The following is a 23,427-nucleotide window of genomic DNA, read 5'->3' on the forward strand; positions in this document are numbered from 1 at the left end:
GTGCGTGCGTGCGTGCGTGCGTGCGTAGCGGCGCTTCCGGCCCCGGCCGAGGCGCGAGCTGTCTCTTGTGGTTCCCATACGCGGTGTGTGAAGTTCTGCGGGTCTAGGAGGAGCCCGAGATCCACGCGGGATGCCCTGGAGACGGGCGGGTTGAGGGCTGATCGAAGGCTCCGCCCGCCCCTGGCGCAAGGAGGAGAGTAGGACCGGCCTGGGCCGGTGTGTCCTGAGCGCCCTGCGTCCGATGCCCTGCCTCTGGCTTGCGGCGTTAAAAAAGGGGCGGGGGGAAGGTTGGGGAGGATGGAAATGAAGATTAAATAGATTTCTCTGCAGATCCAGTGCTGTTAAATCCTGAGAACCCACAGTTTTTTAAAAAATGAAGAAATTAAGGCTTAAGGAGCTAGAGAGTCGCCTGCAACAAGTGGATGGATTTGAAAAGCCCAAGCTACTTCTAGAACAGTATCCGACCAGGCCGCACATTGCAGGTAGGGCCGCACATTGCAGATAGGTCGGCTGGTGACCATGCCTTTGCCTCGGGTTAGTCCTGTCTCTCCATAATGAAATTAAAATATTTAGATACGAAGAACGTCTAGAGGAAATCTGCTGTAAGATTACGTATCACGTTAGGGAGGGCTTCCTTGACTACACAGCTAAAGACATCCCACACACAGACAACGCACTTACTGCACTGTTTGTTGGTTTTTGCATACCCCTGAACACTGTCAGACGTGTTTTCTTAATCTGTTTCTATCGTTAACACTATAAACTTGAGGGCAAAGAATTTGTTGGTGGTGTTCACATAATTCCAAGTGCCTGTAAGAATTCCTAGTTAAGAGCTCAGTAAATATTTGCTAACTAAGAATCAATTCAAGGAATTGTCAGCACAAGGAGTCCTATGCTGTACTCTGCCCTAGAGATGAGTACTAGACTAGGTCATTGAAGGACTGAGTTTAACAAATCCAGATTAGGTGCTATAAAAGATTAAGGATGCATTTCAATTTTAACAAATGACCTGAGAATCAGCAATGTTGCTTTATGCGAGAGAAATACTAGGAGAGAGTACAGGAAAAAACATTCATGTTTAATAAACGTATTATGAAAGTATTGAAGAGTCTTAGGAAATGTACTTGTTGGCAACAACTGCAAGGAGGAATCCTGTCCAGCTCCAACATAGTTCTGTTTCTAAGCTGCCAATGAAAGTCAAGGAAAATACATGCATCCCTGCACTTAATTCCAAAATACTGTCATAATTCCAACCAAAAACTGGCATAAAACTGTGGATTAAGACAAGTTTTCTCAATTTAGATAATGACTTCTTTAATGTCTTCTGGCTATAGGGTCTCTTAGTGGAATCCAATTTCTTAAAAAATCACTTTCACATCCAATGTGTAACAAGCACATGAGTGCTAATTCTTTGAGATACCCTCCTCAAAGTCACTAACACCTGTAGCAATGAGGACAGCGCTGTCAGCCTGAGAAGTCCCTGTAATTGTGTTTTTGATAAAAACCTCTGGATCCTGGGGCATCAGTGATGGCCAGTAATCCTTGCTGGGTTCATATATCCCTACAAGGAGAGATCAATGGTCTTACTCATGCAACACTTCAGTATATCCCAGGCCAGTGTGCATTTGAAAGGTCCCTTTCCAATCTCAGCAGCTTCTGTTCTGCTCCTTAAAAGTTCTCTAATCAGGCCTCATTAGTAGGTTATATGTATTCATAGATCATAAATATATGTGTCTAAAGGCTATTGTGGATGTAGGTCTTTTCTTTTCCCATTCTAGCTTAAACTTATGGTACCTGTGTTCTGATGACAAATGTGTTGCAAAAAAGTACAGTGCCATTTTAATGTTAATGCTTTGTTTGATATTAGTGGTTCCCAGACTTATAGATTCACAGATCAGTAAAATTTCAAAATAATTTTGGAGACTAATGTAGGGTTGCCAAGTTTATATATTGATAAGGAAAGATATTTTTAAAACCTACTTTATCATTCTTTCATAAGAGTAATATTTCAGTATCAAAGAATTGATATATGTGTGTATGGCAATGTTTTGAACAGGATAAGGAAAAGAAACCTTTTGACCATATTGTTCTCATTTTACCTCAAAAGTTTTGTCTTTCTTGGCATTGTCAGTGGACTAGTTTTGGGGAACCACTGGTATGTGTTACTGTATTTTGTGGGGCCTCTTACTACATACCAAGTTATAATGCCTTATGTTTTTTAATTATCTGGAACACCATTTGGAAAAGGATTACATAATGCAAGACAAGAAATTGTTTTAGAGTCATTTGCACAAATTGGATTTTGGTCATCAACTTGCTTATTCTCTGTTTTTTGATCTTTTAGCATGTATGCTCTATACAATTCATAATACATATGATGACATTGAAAATAAAGTGGTTGCAGACCTAGGCTGTGGTTGTGGAGTGCTTAGCATCGGAACTGCAATGTTAGGAGCAGGGTAAGTGATCCAATATATACTACTTGGGTATGGGTTGGCTTTAATAAGAAGCGTAAATAGGATCAACTGATTATATTTATGGGATTCTACAAGTATAAGATAAGGGGAGCAAGAATCTGATAATGAGTACATTTTGAATGAGCAGAACATCAAAACAAACTAAAAAACAAAATGGTAAGAGCCGCAGTCAGATACCACCTCCCTTTTTATACAAACCTGAGTTTCCAACACCTGCCAGGTTGGGAAATCATGCTGTTGAAAGGTAGCACTCACTCTTTGCCTGTTGGGTTGAAAAGGTATATGATTTTAATTTTATTGTGTTGACTTGGGAGCTATAAGTAGTTACACTGTGTGTGTTTTATATTTACAGGTTATGTGTTGGATTTGACATAGATGAAGATGCATTGGAAATATTTAATAGGAATGTGGAAGAATTTGAGTTAACAAATGTTGACATGGTTCAATGTGATGTGAGCTTATTATCTAACAGAATATCCAAGTCTTTTGATACAGTAATTATGAATCCTCCCTTTGGGACCAAAAATAATAAAGGTTAGTAACAAGAATAAGGTGTACTGGTGTATTTGTAGAAAAGCAAGTTTTGTTAATTTTCTTTTTCAGTTACAGTTGACATTCAGTATTATTTGTTATTAGTTTCAGGTGTACAGCATAGTGGCTAGACATTTATATAACTTATGCAGTGATCCCCCAATTAGTCTAATACGCACCTGGCATTGTACATAGTTGTTGCAACATTGACTATATTCTGTATGCTATAGAAGAAAAGCAAGTTTTTAAAACCAATTTCTCATTGTTTAGGTTAAGCAATTGTATCACTATATAGTAAATAAACCCATTTCTTACCTTTATAGTTATTACAATTTCAATTTCAACTTGTTTAATGCGTGGATAGGGAATTTTTCAGTCTTTGTTTTTATAAATTTTTACTAAATGAATAGTATTTTTATTCCTTTATTTATACTCCATTTTCAACGACTTACCTAACCCTTATGAATGATATTGAATCCTATAAAGGATTTGATACTTTTAGAACCTCTTTTTAATGCCTTAACACACCCTAGATTTTCAACATGTATCCATTAGAAACAGTGACTCTGTGGCTATTTATTTTGTGTGTATGCTGTGGACAGGGAGGATTGGAAGTCAGAAAGAGGAGGAAAAGACAAGACAGTTTAAAAAGTCCTTGCTTCCATACAAACCCCCATTCTGATTACTACTCTATCTATTCCATTCTCCCCCCTTTGAAAGTCGTTAATTTGGAATATACTAAAATTTTACTTCAGCCTTATTTAACAGTATAATTCTGGTTTTATTCTGTCAACTTTGAAATACTTGGATATTTTACTTATGTGTACCATCTTTTTGCAGAAAGAATTTAAAGTGGCTATTTTGGTATTTATTAATACCTGGTATTCATCGAAAACAGGCATATTATATACATAGGAACTTTTTCTACTCTTAACAGGGACAGATATGGCATTTCTGAAGACTGCTTTGGAAATGGCAAGAACAGCAGTATATTCTCTACACAAATCCTCAACTAGAGAGGTAAGTTCAAATTATGATATTCTGTCATTTATTTTTAAATTCATGGCAGTTTTAAGGATTTGCTGTGAATACTAAATACCAGGATATCTGATTCTCCTGACCTTTTTTAACATCTGGCACTAGAAACTGAATGTTTCCTTTAACTAGCTAGCATTTGTGATGAGTTTTCTTCCAGCCCATATCATTTCTTTCATCAAAGATTTGTTCAGGCAGGAATTGTTACTAGGAAAGAGACTATAATTCAGGAGTAGAGAAGTATGGTATAACTAAGGTTACAATACGTCCTGTTTGCCTCGGTAAGTCGTGGTTGATGCCTGTAGTCCCAGTGTCCCTGTGTGGCCTAGTGCACAAAGGGGGGGCAGTAAGTCTTGGTTTTTAAGAACACTGAGCCTAGACCTAAACTGACCTCAGTTTAGAACCCACCTCTGCCATTATTCTTCTTGCCAACATATAACACATGGGGGGGTGTGAATAAGATGTATTCCAGAAAATTGGGGGCAGAGGTGGTACATTTTTGGGGTGTCAGTATAACATGATGATCAAGAACAGAAACTATAGAGCCAGGATGAGACCAAAATCTGCTGCTTCTCAGTTGTTATTTTGGTTGAGGTACTTGAATTCAGGTTCATCACCTATACTGTACTCACCTATACTCTGGGAGTATGAGGAACTAATAGTACCATCTACTGTTATGAGAATGAAATGAGTTAGTATTTACAAAGCATTTGGAATAGTATCTGGCATATGTAATTGCTCTGTTAACTATTATTTCTTTAAATCATACATGTATTAAGAGATTTTAAGGAAGTTTTATAGGAAAAAACATTTTGTGTAAATACAATGTACTGGAATCCAGTTGGAAACAATTCTGAACATATGGTAATCTAATAACCCTTTAAAACTATAAAATTACATAGCTAAAAAATGTATACTGCTAACATGTAGATAAGTAGCAGAACAGAATAGAACTTTACTGGTAAATAAATCTCCATTTGATATGTGAAAGCAAACACGAGTGATTATTGGTATCTAAAAATCTTGTCTTGAGGAGGTCCCCAAGACCATCCTCAGGTTTGATGATTTTCAAGGAATTCGCACAGGACTCAGCATATACTCATCCTCATGGCTATGATTTATTACAGCTGAAGGATATAGAGCAAAAGCAAAGGGAAAGGTGCAAAGGTCAGAGTCCAGGGGAAACCAGGTACAAGCTTCCAGTCACACATGATGCACTTGATTTTCCCAGCAGCGAATTTCTGTGACAAGCATGTGAAATGCTGTCAATCAGGGAAGCTCGTTAGAGACTCGGTGCCCAACGTTTTTATTGGGGACTGATCATGTATGCACCACCCCATGCCTAGCACACACCCAAATTCTGGAGTTCCAGGAGCAAAACAGGTATTCAGAATAAACAGTTTAAGCAGTGTGCCACAGTTATTAATTAAGGAGATGGGGAGTAAAATCCCTCCCAAAATCTAAGTTCCCATACTCTAGCCACTGGTCAACCTTATATGCAGGCCTTTCTAAGAATAAGCAGTCAGGCCTGCTATGAACTCTTTTCTGCACAGCTTGCATAATATACATTTTGTTACTCATATACAGTTCATGCAGACCATGTAAAATATGCCAATGAAAAATGCAATTAAGCAGCAAAGTCTAATTGAATGAACTCCTATAGCCACTTACCAAGGAACTCCCTTCTTTGTTATTTTATTACCATATTCCACCATTAGAAGGCAGCATTATCAGCATTGCCTTGGCTGGCTTAATAGTTGGATTTTAAGCAAATTATTTCACTAAATGCATTTTAGACAGTGATTATTTCCATTAGCACAGTGACTAATTAAAGAAATTAATCTGGTATATATCATGCATACATGAAGGGGGGATGACCTTCTAACATTAATACAGTCCCTATTTTATGCTGTAGCTATATCTGCTATACGTTTGTGGTAATTTTGCTTAAGTATTCTATATAATTAGTAACATCGTCACTGAAGTTTATCCCAGACCCCTTAACTGTAGACCCTTGTCTTTTAGTAAAAAGGTCTTTTACTTACTTGTCTATAAGTAAAAATGCTTATAGGTACATTTGTATAGAGTAATTTTTTGATAAATATTTAGGTAAAATGTAAGTGTATTCTAGCAGATACGCTAATAATTAGCTGTGTGACTCTCAACGCTGTTGCCATATCTTTCTTCATTAGGCATTGTGAAAATTTAGTTCTTGGCTCATAGTTAAAGCAAAGTAGTTAAGTGAGCCACTGTTCTTTCAGTGTTTATCCCAAGCTTACCCCATTCATTCTTTGACATCTCTGCCAGAATGAACCACATTCCATTGTATAAAGTCTAAAAACTCTTTCACTAACCTTAGGGCTTTAATAGCTAAGAAATGTCATTAATTTATTTCTTACAGATTTGTCAGAGATCCTAAGATTCCATTAAATTACAATGTCATTTGCATTCAAGTCTGTATCCTCATACAGAAATAGGTCTCAAACTAGGGGGATAATATGCCCCAAATTGGGATTATTTATTAAATTCAAGAAAAAACTATAAGCATAAACATATTGTCAGTATTGTTTATAACAAAAATATTTAAACCTAAAATTTAGGGCAAGTAGTTTATCAATCAAGTTGATGCCTTTAAGTATTATGAACGCTACCAACATGAACAAAATGCTTGTAATATGAAATACTGGTATCAGTATTCGTAAAAAATTATGCATGGGTTCAAGGGCCAAAATGGCAAGCAGGCCTGCTGTTGCAGCATCAAGCCGGTGGCTAGAGGGTATTCGAAAATGGTATTACAGTGCCGCAGGGTTCAATAAACTGGGGTTAATGTGCAATAACACAATACATGTGGATGAAGATGTAAAAGAAGCAATAAGAAGGCTTCCTGAGAGCTTGTATAATGACAGGGTGTTTCGAATTAAGAGCCTTGGACCTGACCATGAGGCAGCAGATCTTGCCTAAAGAGCAGTTGACAAAATATGAGGAGAATAAATTCTACCTTGAACCATATCTGAAAGAGGTTACTCGGGAAAGAAAAGAGAGAGGAGAATGGGCAAAGAAATAATCATGTAATGGAAATGTTTGGATGCAGCTATCCTCAAAGTATTTTTATGATGTTGTATAACTCCGAAATGTACAATTTAGAATTATCTGGGCTGCAAATGTATTACTTTAAATAAATGTCTATTATAATTTTTTTAAAAAAATTATGCATCTACCTTATTTAGGGCCGTATGGGTAACGTTTTTCCATTCCTGTTAATGTTGGAGTATTATATATATTTTTTTTAATTCATAAAGTGATTTTTACAAATTAACAACCAAAAACTTTATGAAGAGGTTGAAGAATTTTAGACATATAGCTAACATTTAGTACTTACTGTGTGCCGAGACAGTTCAAAGCACTTTTCATATTCCACAACAATCTTATGAGATAGCATTATTATCCTAATAGATGAGGAAACTAAAGCACAGAATGAGTAATTAGCACATGGTTACATGGGTAGTAAACAGCAGAGCTGCAGTTCAAATGCAGGCTGTCTGATTCCAGAGACCACGTTCTTAACTACTATACCGTACTGCCACTGAACTGCCTGCTCACGGAAACAGATCTGTGGGTTTCCAGGACAGTTGTATATACTGATGATATACAACTAGTTGTACATACTTTATTACTTGGATTTAATTATGTAATTTGGCTCAAATGGTTAAATACAGGGTGCCAAAAATATGTATACACATTTTAAGAAAGGAAAAAACTGTATTGAAATTGTAATACTCAATGTATACCAATAACAAAAGATGAATACAAGTCATGTGTGTACATTTTTTTTGGAACCACCAGTATATTGAAATGGCTTCCTTTATTTTCTAAAACTATCCAATTGAAAAAAATGTAAGGGTCTAAATGCTAATGAAATTTTAACAGCTTGAAAACTTAGTATCAAATATTAGTAAAAAACAATTTTTAAAAATTTAAAAATCAGCTCACATTAACATGTTATTTATGTTCAGCATATTCAAAAGAAAGCTGCAGAATGGAAAATCAAGATAGATATTATTGCAGGTAAGACCATTTTCTCCTAAAATAAATACTAATTATCTAAGAAAGCTAACATGCATTAGCCGAACCAGCATTTTTATACAGATACTGAGGAAAAATACCATAAATCGTTTTTCAGTGTGGCAAAATGGCATGGTTGGTACTGGGTAGCAAATGGAGTAAAGGTAGGGTATCAGTGTTTGCCTAACACTGTCCCAATTTATGCATTTTACTGAAAATTTCTAATAGTACCAAAGCATTTGATCACTCCAGACTCGAAGAGAATCCTGTATCGCTTCCCAGTGACTGAAGAGCTTGTGCTTGGAGTTGGTCAAACCTCGGTTTGAAATCCATTTCTGGAAAATACCACCAGATTATGCCTGGATTCCCTATTTCAATTTTCTAATTGCCCCTGAAGTCAGTAACATGAAGCTTTCCTTTTTAGTAGGAGATAAAATATAATCATCCACACTGTGAGTAAATCATGCTTGATACATTTTTATTAGTAAAGTGGATATTCACACACATCAAAATGGGGAAAGCGTACAGCTAGAAGCTAACTAATCCAATTAATTCTGAAAAGCCTGAAATAAGAGTACAATGAGGGGGAAATGTGTTTTACATAATAAATTATGGATTAGCACTATGGTGTTAACCATATAATTAGATGTTACTGTTCATTATAATTAGAAATGTGTAAAAGATCGGTCTTCCTGTTATATTCAGTATTGTCCTTCCTTCCTTAAGGGAGTATATTATGCAACATGACGTACCCTAGAATAGGTTAGTAGTGTACCAAGCCAGGGCCTTGCTACTTCAAATGTGGTCCTCAGGTCATCAGCATTGACATCTCTTGGGAGCTTGTTAGACTTGCAGAATTTCAGGCTCCCCCCAGGCCTAATGAATTATAATCTGCCCCTCAACAAGATTTGCCTTGAAGTGATTTGACTGCACATTAAAATTTGAGATCTGTGACCCAGAGAGTTAGAATTTATGTTGTACAAAATGAAGGGTAGGTAGACTCATTGTCTGTCATCCCTTTAAAATGACTAGTAGTAAGTCTGGAGAAGCTACATTATTTAGAATATGAAAAATGGGTTTTCATTTGAGCTTGTAATCAGCTACTTACTACCATTACTAAAACCCAGACAATGTAATTTTTAAATAAGCATAGTTGTTATGAAATTGCTGGTTGTAGATTAAGAAATTAAAACTAGGAAGGTACTATCACTATCATTTTCATAGGATATACTTTTTTATCTATTTTTTATCCTTCTAATAAACTCTTCCTCATAACCTCAAATTTTGGAATGAATGATCAAAACAGCAGAAATGCGGATCTGTTTGCCATGGCTAATCTTGGAAATATGTCGTCAGCCTTTGAATAATACCAAGTTAAAGTGACAGGTCTAAAATGTTCGGTTTACCAGCATTTAGTGCTTTCTTAGTTTGTTTTTTTTTTTAGCTAAGGGTGATAAATGCTTGGAAATGTTATCCTTAGATGACTTTTGTTTTATAGAGCTGCGATATGACCTGCCAGCATCATACAAATTTCATAAAAAGAAATCAGTAAGTCTCTTGAAGTTTACAATAAGTAATTATTTCTAATGTTATTAAGTTGCCTAAGTAAATACAGAAAGCCAGCCTAGGAGACAGATTATGGGACGGGCCTATAACCAACAGCCAATACTCTGGTTTAAGGTAAATTCTTTCTCAAATACTTTGGGCAGAAAAAAAAATAACTTAAGTTTTTGCTCTTTTTATATAGTATATATTTTATTAGTTTGTACTAATACATTCTCATATTACAAAGGCAATTTAGTACAAGAATCTTTCTTTTCATTTTGAATCATCTGAAATAACACATACAGAACTATACATTTTTTTAAAAAAATGCTCATTTGGATAACAAAAAAAGACAAGGTAAACAACAAAAATTTTCCTTTCTTACAGGTGGACATCGAAGTAGACCTAATTCGGTTTTCTTTTTAAAAGCTTCCAAAGACAAAAGCAGCTGAAAACCTAATTAAAATGAATAAAAAATGTGTTTGCTACACTACTGGTCTCCGGCACCATTTTCTGTTTTCTGCTGTTTTGATGCAGGTTCTTCTTTGTCTGTTTCTTCTCTTGCTCTTTTTACTGCTCCTATACAATAACAGAATTTTTGTTAAATTCACTGTAAGCCTTACTCTAATATTGAGCATAATTCATAATTATGAATAAAAGGTTTTCCTTTAGTACAGACCTTCGGCTATCTAAACTTATCTTCCAAGCATCCTTGTTTTCCACTTATAAAACAGTGTAACAAAGGTAAACAGCAATCCGAGAATGTCACTCATACAGAAGTTAAAAAACCACATCACTGTTCTCTCCCACAAATAATTTGTCATGAAAGTACCAAAAACTTAGAAAAACTTACCAGATGCACCATTTTCATCACGTTCATCATCACTATCAAATTTAGTTTTCTTGCCCTGAAATGCTACTTTCCCTTTAGCAGACCCAGGCTGGGCAGCTTTATTTCCCTTTCCTTTTCCTTTAAATCTGCGACCTGCAGAGACATAATTTGAGGAATCAGTGAAGAAATATTTCAAATCTCTTGTCAGTATCTTTGAACACAATTTTTACTCAAGCAAATGAATTAAAATAACCAAACTATCAGAGAAAAATCAGAACTGACCTTTTGACTTCCATTTGTTTAGAGATTCCTGTTGATCTTCTATGATTTTTTTCAATGCTTCTTTTTCCGTATCTCCATCTAGTACTTCCCACGTCACTTCTTTGTTCCTTAATTGTAAGTTACCATTATTTGCATCTTTGGCTTTATCCAGTGCTTCTTTAGCTTTTTCTTTAAATAGAATTATTCCCTACACCAAAGACAAAATAAAAGTCACACCTTTGAGTTTTTAATCCCACAGTTAATTCCTTCAAAGTAATTTTTCCTACCCTGCAAATATTCCATGCCATTCCCAGTTTCAATGAATTTTACTAAACATCAGGAAGTTACTACAAAACTTGCAGTCACTGACTGATACCAACAATTATTCACAGCACAACTGAAAAAACACCAGATAGCGCACATCGAGTGACAGTAATAAAATGGACAAATGATCAAGTAGAAACCATTTTCATAAACACATTAATAAAATTTTAGTAATTATACTAAAAGATAAATTTCTATGGATTTTAACACATTGCTAGAAAGTGTATGTTTCCAAACCTCTTTTGCGCCTCTAACAAAGTCTATCCATTTTATTTCACCATGATTAGAGAAAAGGATGTGCAAATCTTCTCTACAGGTCTGATCATCTAAGTCCCCCGAAAATTTCAGCAAGCAGCCAATCTTTTCTTCTAAAGATTTCTGTGAAAATATACAAGACAAGTTTCTCAAAAACAACCACAAATCAGAAATGGCTTATACCATCTATACCTATACAATTAAAAGGCTAGAAACGAAAATGCTATTTGGAAGCAGTTTAATGGTTCCTTTGTCTTCCTTTGTTCTACAGTGGCTTCTGATTTAACTTATTTCTCCAACAAGTAATATTTAATTAGTTATGTACATATTAATTATATAAATCTAGTTATTAAATTATCTCTGGATAAAGAATAATTTTAGGCAATATTTGGCTATTTAGTGCAATGACAACTACAGACTTGCTTACATATTTTCTGTAAAAAGCCCTCAGGCTTTATTCTCATAACTGTGAGCCATAGATTTCTTAGATCCCAGTAATACATACTTACCATTTCAGCATTTTCTGCCAACTTTTGTTTTTCTTCTTGCTCTCTACAAATGAAAATGTAATTAGAATGTTTCCATATACTATGTTAAGAAAATTAAATCCTGATAAAGTTAACCTTGCTCATGATCACTAAACTATTAATATTTAGTAACCAAAGCCAGTCCTTAGGTTTTCTGATTGTTCAATGCTAGAATACAATATGGCCCCCAGATTATCAAGGCAGCTTAAGATTTCCATGTTTCACTAATAAAAAAAGACCTATTCCTATTCATTTCAGAGCTCATTATTAGCTCCACTTCCCAGAACCGCTATCGACCCTTGTCAAAGCTTTAAGGAATTAAAAAGGTTATGATTAGCTCAGTATACTTACTGTTTAGCTCGTAATTTAGCTTCTACTTTATTTTGCTTTCTTTCTTCATTTTTTTTTGCAAAGTAATCTTCCCTAAAGGACACAAAATAAAGAGACTAAATTCATGAGAACAAAGATTTTAAATTATATTCAATGATTTAAAGCATGGTATAAGGAATGTCACAACATATTCTATCAACATAATTATTACCTAAAAATTCAAAAGATGCCAAGGAAATTACTCTTTTTAAAAATTAACAGCTTTACTAAGAAAGAATTTACCTGCCATAAAATTCACCATTTTAAAGTGTACAATGTTTTTAACAACTCATATTTTCCCAAAGAAACCTCATATCCATTAATAATCTCATTGGTTATTTATCATTCATGTATAGAAAAAAAGTAGTTATGTAAAACACTTGAATGTTTCCTAGTTTTCTATAGTGTTCATTTCACAAAAGGAGAAAATTCAAAAATCCCCGAGACCCAAGAATAAGCAGTTGTGAAAATCACGTTAAAAAATACATTTCAGGGTTTCACACTGACAGCGTCATCACAGTGCGTCTCAGTCCACTAGATTTAACACACAGCGTTTAGAAGACTGAATGCAAAAGCAGGGGACTATGGCCCTACAACTAACTTTATCATGAAAATGCTCTGGTTTGTCCTCATTTTAGACACACGTATTAAAGAATGTGATCCAAAATCCTTATTAAATAATCCTTTGTATTGTATAAAAATTTAGGCCTATATACAGACTATGAGAAACAAGGATAAAAATTGTAGTGATTTACTCTCTAGCCACACTAACAGCTCAAATTTTAGTATCCAGCCTGATTAGAAATTTTAGATGCAAAATAAGTACTAAAATTTAACCTTCTTTATTGATTGCTAACAGAGAAAGGGTACTAATAAACACTTCCTTATAGTCTCAAAGGACTAACAGTTTCCACTAAGCAAATTTCATTTCTCAAAGGATGCCTATGGATACAAAAAATACTGTCCTTACAGGAAATGTAATCCATGCTCCTTACCCCAGTGTGTCAATTCCATATAACTAAGTGGCCAGAGAAACATCAGCAAAAAGACTTACTTGAAAAGTATTAGTAGATCTGTGTCTTTGTACTTCTGGCCAGGGGTCTCAACAAACTTCTTAGCAGATTCAATGCTATCAAACACAGCAAATATTGATCCCTTTTAAAAGGGGAAGAAAATATACATATATTTTTAATATGTCTCATGTATTTTCAACTAGAAAAAATCTGTAACTGGAAAAAGTCTGTAACATCAAGTAGCCATACCTTAAATGCTTTGTGCAATGTTCTTCTCATCTGAATGTTTAGTACTTGACCTTTATCTTCTAACCATTCTTTTATGTCATCAAGGGTTGCATCAGTTGGGAAGCCTTTCTGTAAAAAGTAGGAAGAAATGTACATATCAGGTCAACAATTTGCCACAAATTCTGATTCATTTTGTCTTGAAACGAAGGCAGGGTATACTTCTCTATCTATCTCACTCTTGCTCTGTGTCTCTTAAATGTTTAACAGCTCTGGTTAAGAGCCATTGTTCTCCAATGCAATCAAAGTGGCTCATTTACCTGGGATTTGCTTCAAAATAATCATTAGGACAGAGACAGAACAAGATTAATCATGTTAATAACTGTTGAAATTCGATAATGTACATTATATATCCAATCTATTCTTATGTCTGAAATTTTCAAGAATAAAAAAATTAGTATGCTAAAGAAAATTACTAGTTTAGCTGTTAATAAATAAGAACAGTTCATATGCACTGGGTGCTTAGAATATGCCAAAGATTTTGTCCAGTGGTATTTGGGTTTTTCGTTTAATTCTCACAACAGTTCTATAAGGTGAAAAATATTATCCCCATTTATAAAGATAAGGCTCAGAGCGGTTAAGAACGCTGCCCAAAGACATATATATAGTAAGTGGTGAAGTTATGATTCCTGAGACCTTTTTCTTACCCACTCTACAGTATGTTCTTTCTAAATAAATGTAAGATATAATCAAATGCATTAAAGGGCCACTTACGATATAAACAGATCTGTTTTTTACATCATTTTTATACTCATCAGTCACTTCAGGGAGAGGTTTGTTTGGCGATCTTCTAATTTTAGTTTTATCTTCACTTATTTCCATGAGTTCTGCCTTTGATTTGCTTAATGCTTCTACTATGACATTAAAGTCTGTTGTTAGACGGTTTAACCTGAAGAATATACATAGAAGTACCATAAGACTTGTTAGTAACACCTGTGAACAGAAAAATCTAGAGATGACTTTTAAAAGGATTTTTTACCTATTGAATTTTATCATTATTTCCAAAGGTACCCAACCTTCATCCAGTTTGATCTGTTCCTTTAAAAATTTGTCCCGTGGCAAATTGAAGTCACCAAAATAATACTGCAAAATAATTATAATATATTTCAGAGCATTGTATAATACTCCAATCCTGGATTTTATTTTTATTACCATTACGTCACCAAGTTCTATTCTTTAAAAATACATGTCATAACTTAAGAGAAAATAAATATTTTCTCCTAAATACACTCTAATGAAATATAATACAAATTAACAAAAAGATAAAACTAAAAATTGAGTACTAAAAGAATGTAATTAACAGATAAGCCAACAGACTAGAAAGCCTTACGACAAATACCTACTTAAGGATTTAGTATGTGAAAAACCTCGTTTCAAATCAGTGTGGAAAGAATGTATTGTTAAGTTTTAAAAAAACTGGAATAAACTGGTTAATCACTATATTTTTTTTTGTTCTTTTTGTCCTTTTTATTTTTTTATTAGCCTTTGTGAAGCTTCCAGATTTTGTAGTTCAATTATTCAGGAACTCATCAGTAACCCATATAGTAAACAGACTGATGCTCAGAGCTCTATTTTTTAAAGTTAAAAAAACAGGTGAGCATGTATCTAAGCAATCACCCTTTCTCAGTATAAATGCAAGGGAAAAAACTATACATGAAAAGCCGTAGGTGTGACTTCTTGGAATGCCAAAAGTAGCATAAAAAGTAAAAGACAAACACAGAAGTTTGTTAGTAATTCTTATAAAAAACCAAAAACCTTAAAAGAATGAGTAAAGAATATTTTTAAAAATTACTAAAACTGAAAATGGACTATAAACATAAAAAGTTCAAAGAAATGTAAATTAAAGCAATGAAATGGCATTTTTCACCTAACAAATTGGCCAAAATTCTAAAAACAAGAATACCTAATGTAGGCCTGAACACAGAGAAATGGTCATGCCAGAGACATAAACTGGCAATAAGTACTGCAAGTTTCTAAAAATGTGCATAACCCTTGACCCAGTACATCTCCTTTTAGGAATTTTATCTTATGTCAGTAAACATATTTACTAAGATTTATAGATAAAGATATTTATCATAAAACTAGTACTACTAAAAATAATGGAAATATCCTACATATCAAATAGGGGATTGGGTATTTTATTGATGACAAAACTTTACTCCTCCAAATGTATGTTAGTGTAAAAGGATATTCATTAGGCTTTTAACCTTGATTACCTCAGGAGGGTGGGATTTGAGAGAGGGAGCAGGTTGTAGAAGGGACACTAACTTTTTCTTTATACATATTTGTATTGTTCTAAATATTAAACACAGAATAATTTGTAATTTTCCTTCACAATTAAAGAAATCATTACAAAGAGTTGCAATATAGGAAATTTAAAATGGCACAGAAGTGGAAATTAAAAACTAGTTGAGAATTGCCAAAAAACATACCAAATTAAAAGTTCTGAAGTTCTTTAGTAAGAATATAAAGCATATTATTGTGACTGTAAATCTTCAACTTAAATACTTAAGTTCAAAAAATGCTGAGGACTTTGAAAACAGATACTCTTAAAAATTAAAACAGCGCTGGCTGGTTAGCTCAGTTGGTTACAGCGTGGTGCTAATAAAACCAAGGTTGCCAGTTCGATCCCCACAGGGGCCAGTGTGAGCTGCACCCCCCTTTATTAAAAAAAAAAAGAAAGAAAGAAAAAAGAAAGCTAGTCTGGAGGGGCCACCACTTACTGCCTTTCCTCAGCCATTAAAAAAAAATATTACAATAGCTGAGAAAAACTCTTTGGGCAGAAAAAATAGGAACTTCAAAAATATTAAGTGTTATTTAATAGGGAAAATACTTTACAAAGGATTTTTATGTTATCTTATTAAGTGCTACTCTACTAAATGTTTTATATTTTATTACTGTATTTCCACGAAAATAAGACCTAACCAGACCATCAGCTCAAATGTGTCTTTTGGAGCAAAAATTAATATAAGACCCGGTCTTATTTTACTATAAGACCGGGTCTTATAATAAATATATAATATAATATATGTAATATAATACCGGGTCTTATATTAATTTTTGCTCCAAAAGACACATTAGAGCTGATGGTCCAGCTAGGTCTTATTTTCAGGGAAACACGGTAAATAACATAATCCTCACAACCACTTTATGAGGAAGGTACTTCTATTATTCTCACTTCATAGACTAGGAAACTAAAGAAAAAAAGTCTACAGTATTATCTTTTCAAGTGTTTGTAGTCCTTTAGTTTCATAAACTGGCTCGAACAATATAAAACTCTATACTATTGTATGTACATCTAATTCTAAGACTCAAAGACAAGCTAAATGTTGAATAGATCAACATATGTACTCAAGTTAAATGTTCTTGCTGTTATTTGTTTTGAGGCCCTAAATTTCCTTTCAAAGAGCTTGATTTGCAGTTGAATAGCACAAGGATCATACCTCAATCTGATGACAGATTTTGGCCTCCAGAGCAGCCACTTTTTCATCACCATTTTCGGCCATTGTGGCTATCTGTAAATTTTCCCAAATTGGCATTATTATTTTTTTTAACATAAAACTCAAGACCAAAAAAAGAATGTTTTAAAGTTATCAATATCCCATTGTTTTCTTAAAAATCAAGAATTTTTAATTTCACAGGTTCAATTTCTCTACTCAATTCTCAAATTTAAACAACAGAAATCTTTGAAATAACCGATGGAAAATGAAAGATTATCAGTAAATCACTGGTCCATCTTCTATAACAAAACAAGTGGTTATCTTCATTATGCATCTCAGTCCTACTCGTTTGGTGTGGATCTTTTAAAATTAATCAGAGCTGACTTACCAAAAACGTTATCAGCAAACATTAAATATCATAACTTTAGGGTGGAAAAAAATTCACATATTACAGTCAGTGCTGAATTGTACATTAAGGAACATATGAAAATGACAATTATACAGCCTGGGGACACTAAAACGATGAGAAACTGGAGATATGCCTACTAATTCACTAACGTATTGATTAATCTTCATCCAGTTTCCTGATCAGCAGGGCAGAAAAAAATGAGGCTGTGAGGTTAGTTTGCTAGGGATCACAAAACCCAATCTTCTCACTTCAAATCACTTGCCTCTAGTGCTCTATTAAGCCACCCAGTCATCTATATTGTACAAAAGTATATAAAAATTCATTAAGGATCTCTGCCATTAGTTCACCCTGGTGATGAACTATTATTATTGGTGCACTTACTGGAAGCATCCCTTACACATGGTGTAATCAGCATACACATGGTGATTACTGTGCAATAAGCTGGATGCACACTGGAAGCTCTCGCAACAGGGATCTGTATAGCGCACATCCCACTACAAAGTTTGCTCAATCTTATGCATTGGTTTGTCGAACACAATCTACATTCCCAAGTTACTATCATGATCTAGGGCCCCTTATAAAGCAAAGGGTGAAATAAAAGAACTGTTTAGCCCCTACAAGACTTCTTAGGCCTACCCAACTTCGTTTCATCATATACTTTCCCACAATGTACAACTACATGTGAAATATTAGCCACACTTATCCATTTCACACAGAAGCCTTAATATGAGTGAATGAGAACCCTAAAAATCCAAGATAGTTACGGTATTATGCCTAGGAAACAGCCCCGATTCTCGGGCCTCCACTCTGTCCGGTATGATTCAAAGAACCCTCCCGAGTTTAGCCCGCACCCATCTCCCCAGAATCTTCTTACAAGCTGGCCCGAAACGTCCGCCTTCGGCGACACTGGAAGGCGGTGGAGGTAGGAACTTTAAAGACGCAGTGGGGATGCGGGAAGCTTCTGTCCAGAGACGCCGCCAGAGCCCCGTCCCAAAGCAACCATTGGCTCGCCTGAGTCCCAGCCACGTGCACGGAACCCCAGGCTCCTGCATTCGGGACAGGGGCCCCTCTCCGCTCTCTGCTCAGCGCGGTGCCTGGGGCCTCGGCCCACGCGGCGCACGATCCGAACAAGAGGAAGGCGAGGACCGAACGCGCCCGGCATGAGGCAGCAAAGAAAGGGAACGCGCCGTCGCGCACCACGCAAAGCAGACCCTTTTATACATTCTCCTCCTCAGGTCCGGCGAGTTGCTCACCTTTAAGGTCCGGGACCCGCAGAGCCGGGCCACAGGATCACTAAGAGCGACAACAACACACGGACTTCCCAGCGAAGCCGGCTGGCCTAACGCGCGCAAAGAAGATGGGGTCAGTCCCGGCAGTCCTTGCGGCTCGAATGGGCGGGGTTTGGAGCGCGCAGAAGCTGGTGTCGCGCTATGAGCATGCGCTCCGGCCGCGGGCTCCCACGGCTCACGGAATCCCGCCCACACGCCGAAGAAATTGGGTTACAATATCCGCGGGGTGTTGGAGGATGTTAAGATAAATATTTATTTTTAGGTATCTTTGGACGGCATTTGTATTTCCAGCCCTTCCTTAGGCTCTCCATTCATATGAAGTGTTTGGCTTTTTTTCAGATTATGCATTTCAAAAATATTTTTAAACTATTCATGTGTATCTAAACTACATCGTGTTGTAATGGTTCTCAAAAAAAATGACAAGTGAAATTTTTTTAATTCACAGATTCATGGAATCTTAGAATTAAGAAAATACAGTTAGTGTTTAAGAGCTGGGACTCTGGAATGAGACTGCCTGCATTCATATAACAGATCACCCACCGGTTTACAGACTGACCTTGGACAAGTTACTAAACTTCTTTATCTCCCATGTATAAAGTGGGTCCAATGATAAATATCACCTACTTTATTCAGTTGTTGTGAGCATTAAACGTGATACAATATGCACCTTGTTGGGACCTGCACCTAGCTTATAGTAAGAGGAGCAGCATATATCAAATTACAACAAACATGATTTTCAATGACCAAAATGCCATCTAGTGCAGAAATCTATTGCCTCTGTCAGAGGCCTTTCCCATTAATATACGTTTTACACAATAATTTTAGTCACTTAATTTAAAAGAGTCTTTTCTTGTGGTGAGGCAATCTTATTTTTCCCTCAATTTTCTTGAAAATTTGAAGTAACTTGGTGAAATAGCCTGTTATGTGATCTCAGGGCTTTTTGGCAGTCCCAAAACACAGCAAATGTATTTATTTGAAAACAAAATGCAGGTATAGATTCAGTCTAACCATTGCATCAAGCCAATGAGAAAAAAAATTATATAATTACGCTCAGGTAGTTTACATTCAAATTAATCAGGTTCTCTTTCTTTTTTTTTTTTTTTTAAGGAGGGTGCAGCTCACAGTGACCCATGCGGGGATGGAACCGGCATCACGCTCTAACCAGAGCTAACTGGTCACCCCTAATCAGGTTCCCTTTTATCTACTCAACTAATATTTGTCTAGTCTCTATTTTGTGCCAGACATAATTAAAAACTTAATTCTCTTTTTGATCAAGTCAGTGAGAATGTAGATATTTAATAGAACAAATCATATGAATGTCAGGATACGTCCACTCATCCATTCAGCAAAGTGTTTATTACATGCCTACAAATGTCCTGGTATGGAGCTTGGCACTGGGAATAAAAAGGAGACCCAGACTGCCTAGAGACAGTGGCACCTAAACAAATGTAACTGCTGATTTATGCCCCACCATGTCTGGGTAAAACTGTAGATACAGTCTACTGCAGAACCTGGTCCTTTATCTTCCCTCTCTTAATATGTTCTCTCTCTCTCTCTCTCTCTCTCTCTCTCTCTCTCTCTCTCTCTCTCTCTCTCTTTCTCTCTCTCTCTCTCCTCTCTCAGCACCACCACCACCACCATCCATCTCCTCCAGGGGCCAGGCTCCATGCAGCCACCAACCTTTGGGGAAAATGGATTCTTGGCTGCAGACCAGGAAACTTCATTTTTTCCTATAAAGCACCAAGAAGATTTTCATACTGATATCCACTTCACTCATAGCATAACATTGTAGGATGATATACTAAAAGATCAACACTTTTAGAAAGCAACTCGGTAATTTGTGCTAAAGTTTAAGTTGTATGCAGCAGATGTCCCCAAAGTCCACTCCTAAAAATATATTGCAGGAAAATTTTCACATCTGTGCACAAGAAAACAGGTTTAAGACTATTCATAGCAGCATGGTGTATAAATTTTAAAAACTGGAAATCAACTAAATATCCACCCAAAAAGAATGGGTAACTAAACTGTGTTGTAATTAAACAATGAAGTAATAAACTATATTGCGATGCAAACAAATAAGCCACATCTACTTGCATTGACATTGATTAAATTCATAAACATAATGCTGAGTCAGAAAAAAAAAGTTTAGAAGAAATATAAGTGGCACCCCCTCCCCCCAGTGATTGTGGCAATGAAAAATCCTACCCTCATTTCTAAATGCTAAGAGGTAGCTACTGCTCCTCCCTTTCCCCCTACCTCAATATTGAGAACAATTAGTCTTGGATAATGGCATTATTCTATTTTGGACATTTAGTTTGAAATATGTATTAGACATCCAGGTAGAAATGTCAAGCAAGTTGGTAAATGAGTTTGGAACTAAGGGGAGAAGTCAAGGTTGGAGATACAAATCTTGGAGTTGTTAGCATGTAGAAGACATTTAAAGTCATGGCATTAGATGGGCTCTCTAGAGAGATTATAGACAGTGAAGATAAGAGGACCCAAGACCGAACCCTCTAGTATTCCAACTCTTTGGATATTGGATAAAGGAAGAGAAGCCTGGACAGGACAGGACTGGACAGGACAAGCACAGCCTGAGAAGTACTAGGAAAATATGGTGCCATAGACGCTAACAGAGGAGAATGTTTCAAGGAACGAATGATCAGCTGGGTAAATTCAGCTGCGAAGGGTTACCGCCTGACCTAAACAATTTTGTCATTATGGCGGAGACTGTTACTTATCCCCCAATATTGGCTCTACCCTTTTGCTATAATAATAAAATTGCCCCTGATTTTTAAACAAGTGCATGGCCAACCAGGAAAAAAAAAAAAAAACACTACATTTTCCAGCCTCCCCTTACAGCTCAATAAGATCATGTCTCGCCAATAAGATGTGAAAGTGATGTATGTAACTTTCAGGTCACACTTAAAGAGAAAGAGTTTGTTCTCTTCCCACTAGCTAGGTTTGGATGTGGTCATGAACGAAATTGGACCAAGCTAATAAAGGCAACGCCATGGGCATGGCAAAGCAGCACCAGAAGGAATCCGAGTCTCTTTCAACCTGGAGCATCACACCAGCCCAAATGACCTCATGGAATGGACTTACCAGTCCAGCTTGACTTTAATGAGAGAGAGAGAGAAAAAAAAAGCATAAAATTCTTATTCAACACAGATGTGTCAGTGTTCTAGCCTTTTGGTCAGGGAAGACAACAGGTGTATAATATCACTAAGTGGCAGATGCTCAAATCAAAGCTGCGGGGCAAGAACACCACTCTTATGCTGGGCTTATACTAGATTTTTCACTTTGTGTGTGTGAAATGAATGTCTGAGTGCCTAAAAGGCAGCAATCTAGTGCCTCCCTGAGCTTTGGGGATGGGAAGTAGAATTGATTTTTTGTGTTCTTGCTAATTGTTGTTCAAATGTGTGGCAGAATCTTGTCTGAGACCTACCTTCATTGTAACAGTTCACCTGAGAGTGAGGTTATTGTGGGGAGACCTAGAGCCTGCCTCTACGTCTGATGATTGGAGACCTCTAATATCCCCCCCAATTATCTAATAACTGTGAACAACCAAAATTTGTTGGGTCAGTTTGACACAATGATAAATGTCTAACTAGTACATTGTTTTGTACACCTGAAACTAATAAAAAAATAAAATATTAAAAAAAATTTTTTGACACATTGAACAAGTTGGTATATACATACATTATAATAAGACCTTCTTCTATAGAGAAAACACATGGAAGTTGATAAAACAGCACAGGTTCTTTACTAAGCCCTTGTCTAAAATAAAATATTGTAACACATAAAGGGAAAAGAAGGGAATAAAGTGTTTCAAAATTTTATTTGGTGGGAATAAAGTTTTTCAAAATTGAGTTATACAAACAGTAAAGTATATGAATTTTGAATATATGGCTCAATAAAGTTTCACAAATGAACACTACCTTGTAACCACTACCCAGATTGAAATATAGAACATTTTCAGCACTCCAGAAAGTTCCCCTCTAGTCAATATCCTCCTTAAAGGTAACTCTCATATATTAGCTGGACTCATGTAGTGTGTGTGTGTGTGTGTGTGTGTGTGTGTGTGTGAGAGAGAGAGAGAGAGAGAGAGAGAGAGAGAGAGAGAGAGAGAGAGAGAATATACCACAACTTATTTATCCATTCTTCCGTTAATGGACATTTGGCTATTATAAATAAAGATGCTCTCAACATTTCTGTGCATGTCTTTGGGTAGATGTACGCACCCATTTCTGTTAGGTGTATAGCTAAGAGTAAAATTACTAGGTCACAGGACAGGCTTGTTTTTAGCTTTAATATGCATGGTCAAATATTATGCACTTTTCAAATATGTACTTTCCAAAGGGATCATATCATTTTTACTTGCACCAGCAACATATTTGCTAAAAATCCTGGAAAATGCACTCTCATTCTTTTTAAGTTTGGTCATTTTAATGATGGTGTGGTAGACATCCTCCTTTGGAAAGCAGCTATCCAAGCGCTTTGTCTGTTTTTTTTTTTTCCTGGACACAAATCCTATGTTAGATACGTGTATTGTGAATATCTTCCCCCCAGTCTATGGCTTGCTTTTTCACTCTCCTCTTGAAGTCTTTAGATGATTATTGCTTTATAAATTACGTTTAACAAAATTGCCCACTCCCAAATCAAGAAGATATTCTTCCCTGATTTCTTTTAGTTTTATTGTTTCATTTTCACATTTGAATTACTTTTGTAATTCATCTCAAATTAATTTTGGGACACAGTATAAGGTAGACTACA

General features: G+C 35.9%; 2 protein-coding genes and 1 pseudogene across 4 annotated transcripts; 2 read left to right on the plus strand and 1 right to left on the minus strand.

Moving 5' to 3' along the window:
- Nucleotides 1–28: 28 nt before the first annotated feature.
- Nucleotides 29–10,155, plus strand: METTL5 (methyltransferase 5, N6-adenosine). 3 transcript variants are annotated; one of them, XM_033112109.1, is made up of 7 exons: nucleotides 29–482; nucleotides 2,345–2,459; nucleotides 2,830–3,011; nucleotides 3,946–4,028; nucleotides 8,057–8,108; nucleotides 9,550–9,653; nucleotides 10,038–10,155. In XM_033112109.1, exons 1-7 carry the CDS (start codon nucleotides 374–376, stop codon nucleotides 10,074–10,076), a joined length of 684 nt encoding a protein of 227 aa, XP_032968000.1. In that variant the 5' UTR covers nucleotides 29–373; the 3' UTR covers nucleotides 10,077–10,155. The 3 variants fall into 3 exon arrangements, with proteins under 3 accessions (XP_032968000.1, XP_032968001.1, XP_032968002.1); XM_033112110.1 differs by lacking the exon at nucleotides 10,038–10,155 and having other exon boundaries at nucleotides 29–216; nucleotides 331–482; nucleotides 9,550–9,726; XM_033112111.1 differs by having other exon boundaries at nucleotides 31–482; nucleotides 9,604–9,653; nucleotides 10,038–10,138.
- LOC117025841 (cytochrome b-c1 complex subunit 7-like) lies at nucleotides 4,759–7,767 on the plus strand (annotated as a pseudogene).
- On the minus strand, nucleotides 9,832–18,746 carry SSB (small RNA binding exonuclease protection factor La). Its single transcript, XM_033112100.1, has 12 exons — nucleotides 18,619–18,746; nucleotides 16,960–17,031; nucleotides 14,496–14,599; nucleotides 14,231–14,405; nucleotides 13,481–13,588; nucleotides 13,273–13,373; nucleotides 12,201–12,272; nucleotides 11,832–11,874; nucleotides 11,305–11,445; nucleotides 10,765–10,951; nucleotides 10,504–10,635; nucleotides 9,832–10,229 (listed from the first exon to the last, which is right to left on the minus strand). Exons 2-12 carry the CDS (start codon nucleotides 17,020–17,022, stop codon nucleotides 10,141–10,143), a joined length of 1,215 nt encoding a protein of 404 aa, XP_032967991.1. The 5' UTR covers nucleotides 17,023–17,031; nucleotides 18,619–18,746; the 3' UTR covers nucleotides 9,832–10,140.
- Between the last annotated feature and the right edge of the window lie 4,681 nt (nucleotides 18,747–23,427).

This window comes from Rhinolophus ferrumequinum, chromosome 8 (genome assembly GCF_004115265.2).
Source record: "Rhinolophus ferrumequinum isolate MPI-CBG mRhiFer1 chromosome 8, mRhiFer1_v1.p, whole genome shotgun sequence".
Classification (NCBI taxonomy): domain Eukaryota; kingdom Metazoa; phylum Chordata; class Mammalia; order Chiroptera; family Rhinolophidae; genus Rhinolophus; species Rhinolophus ferrumequinum.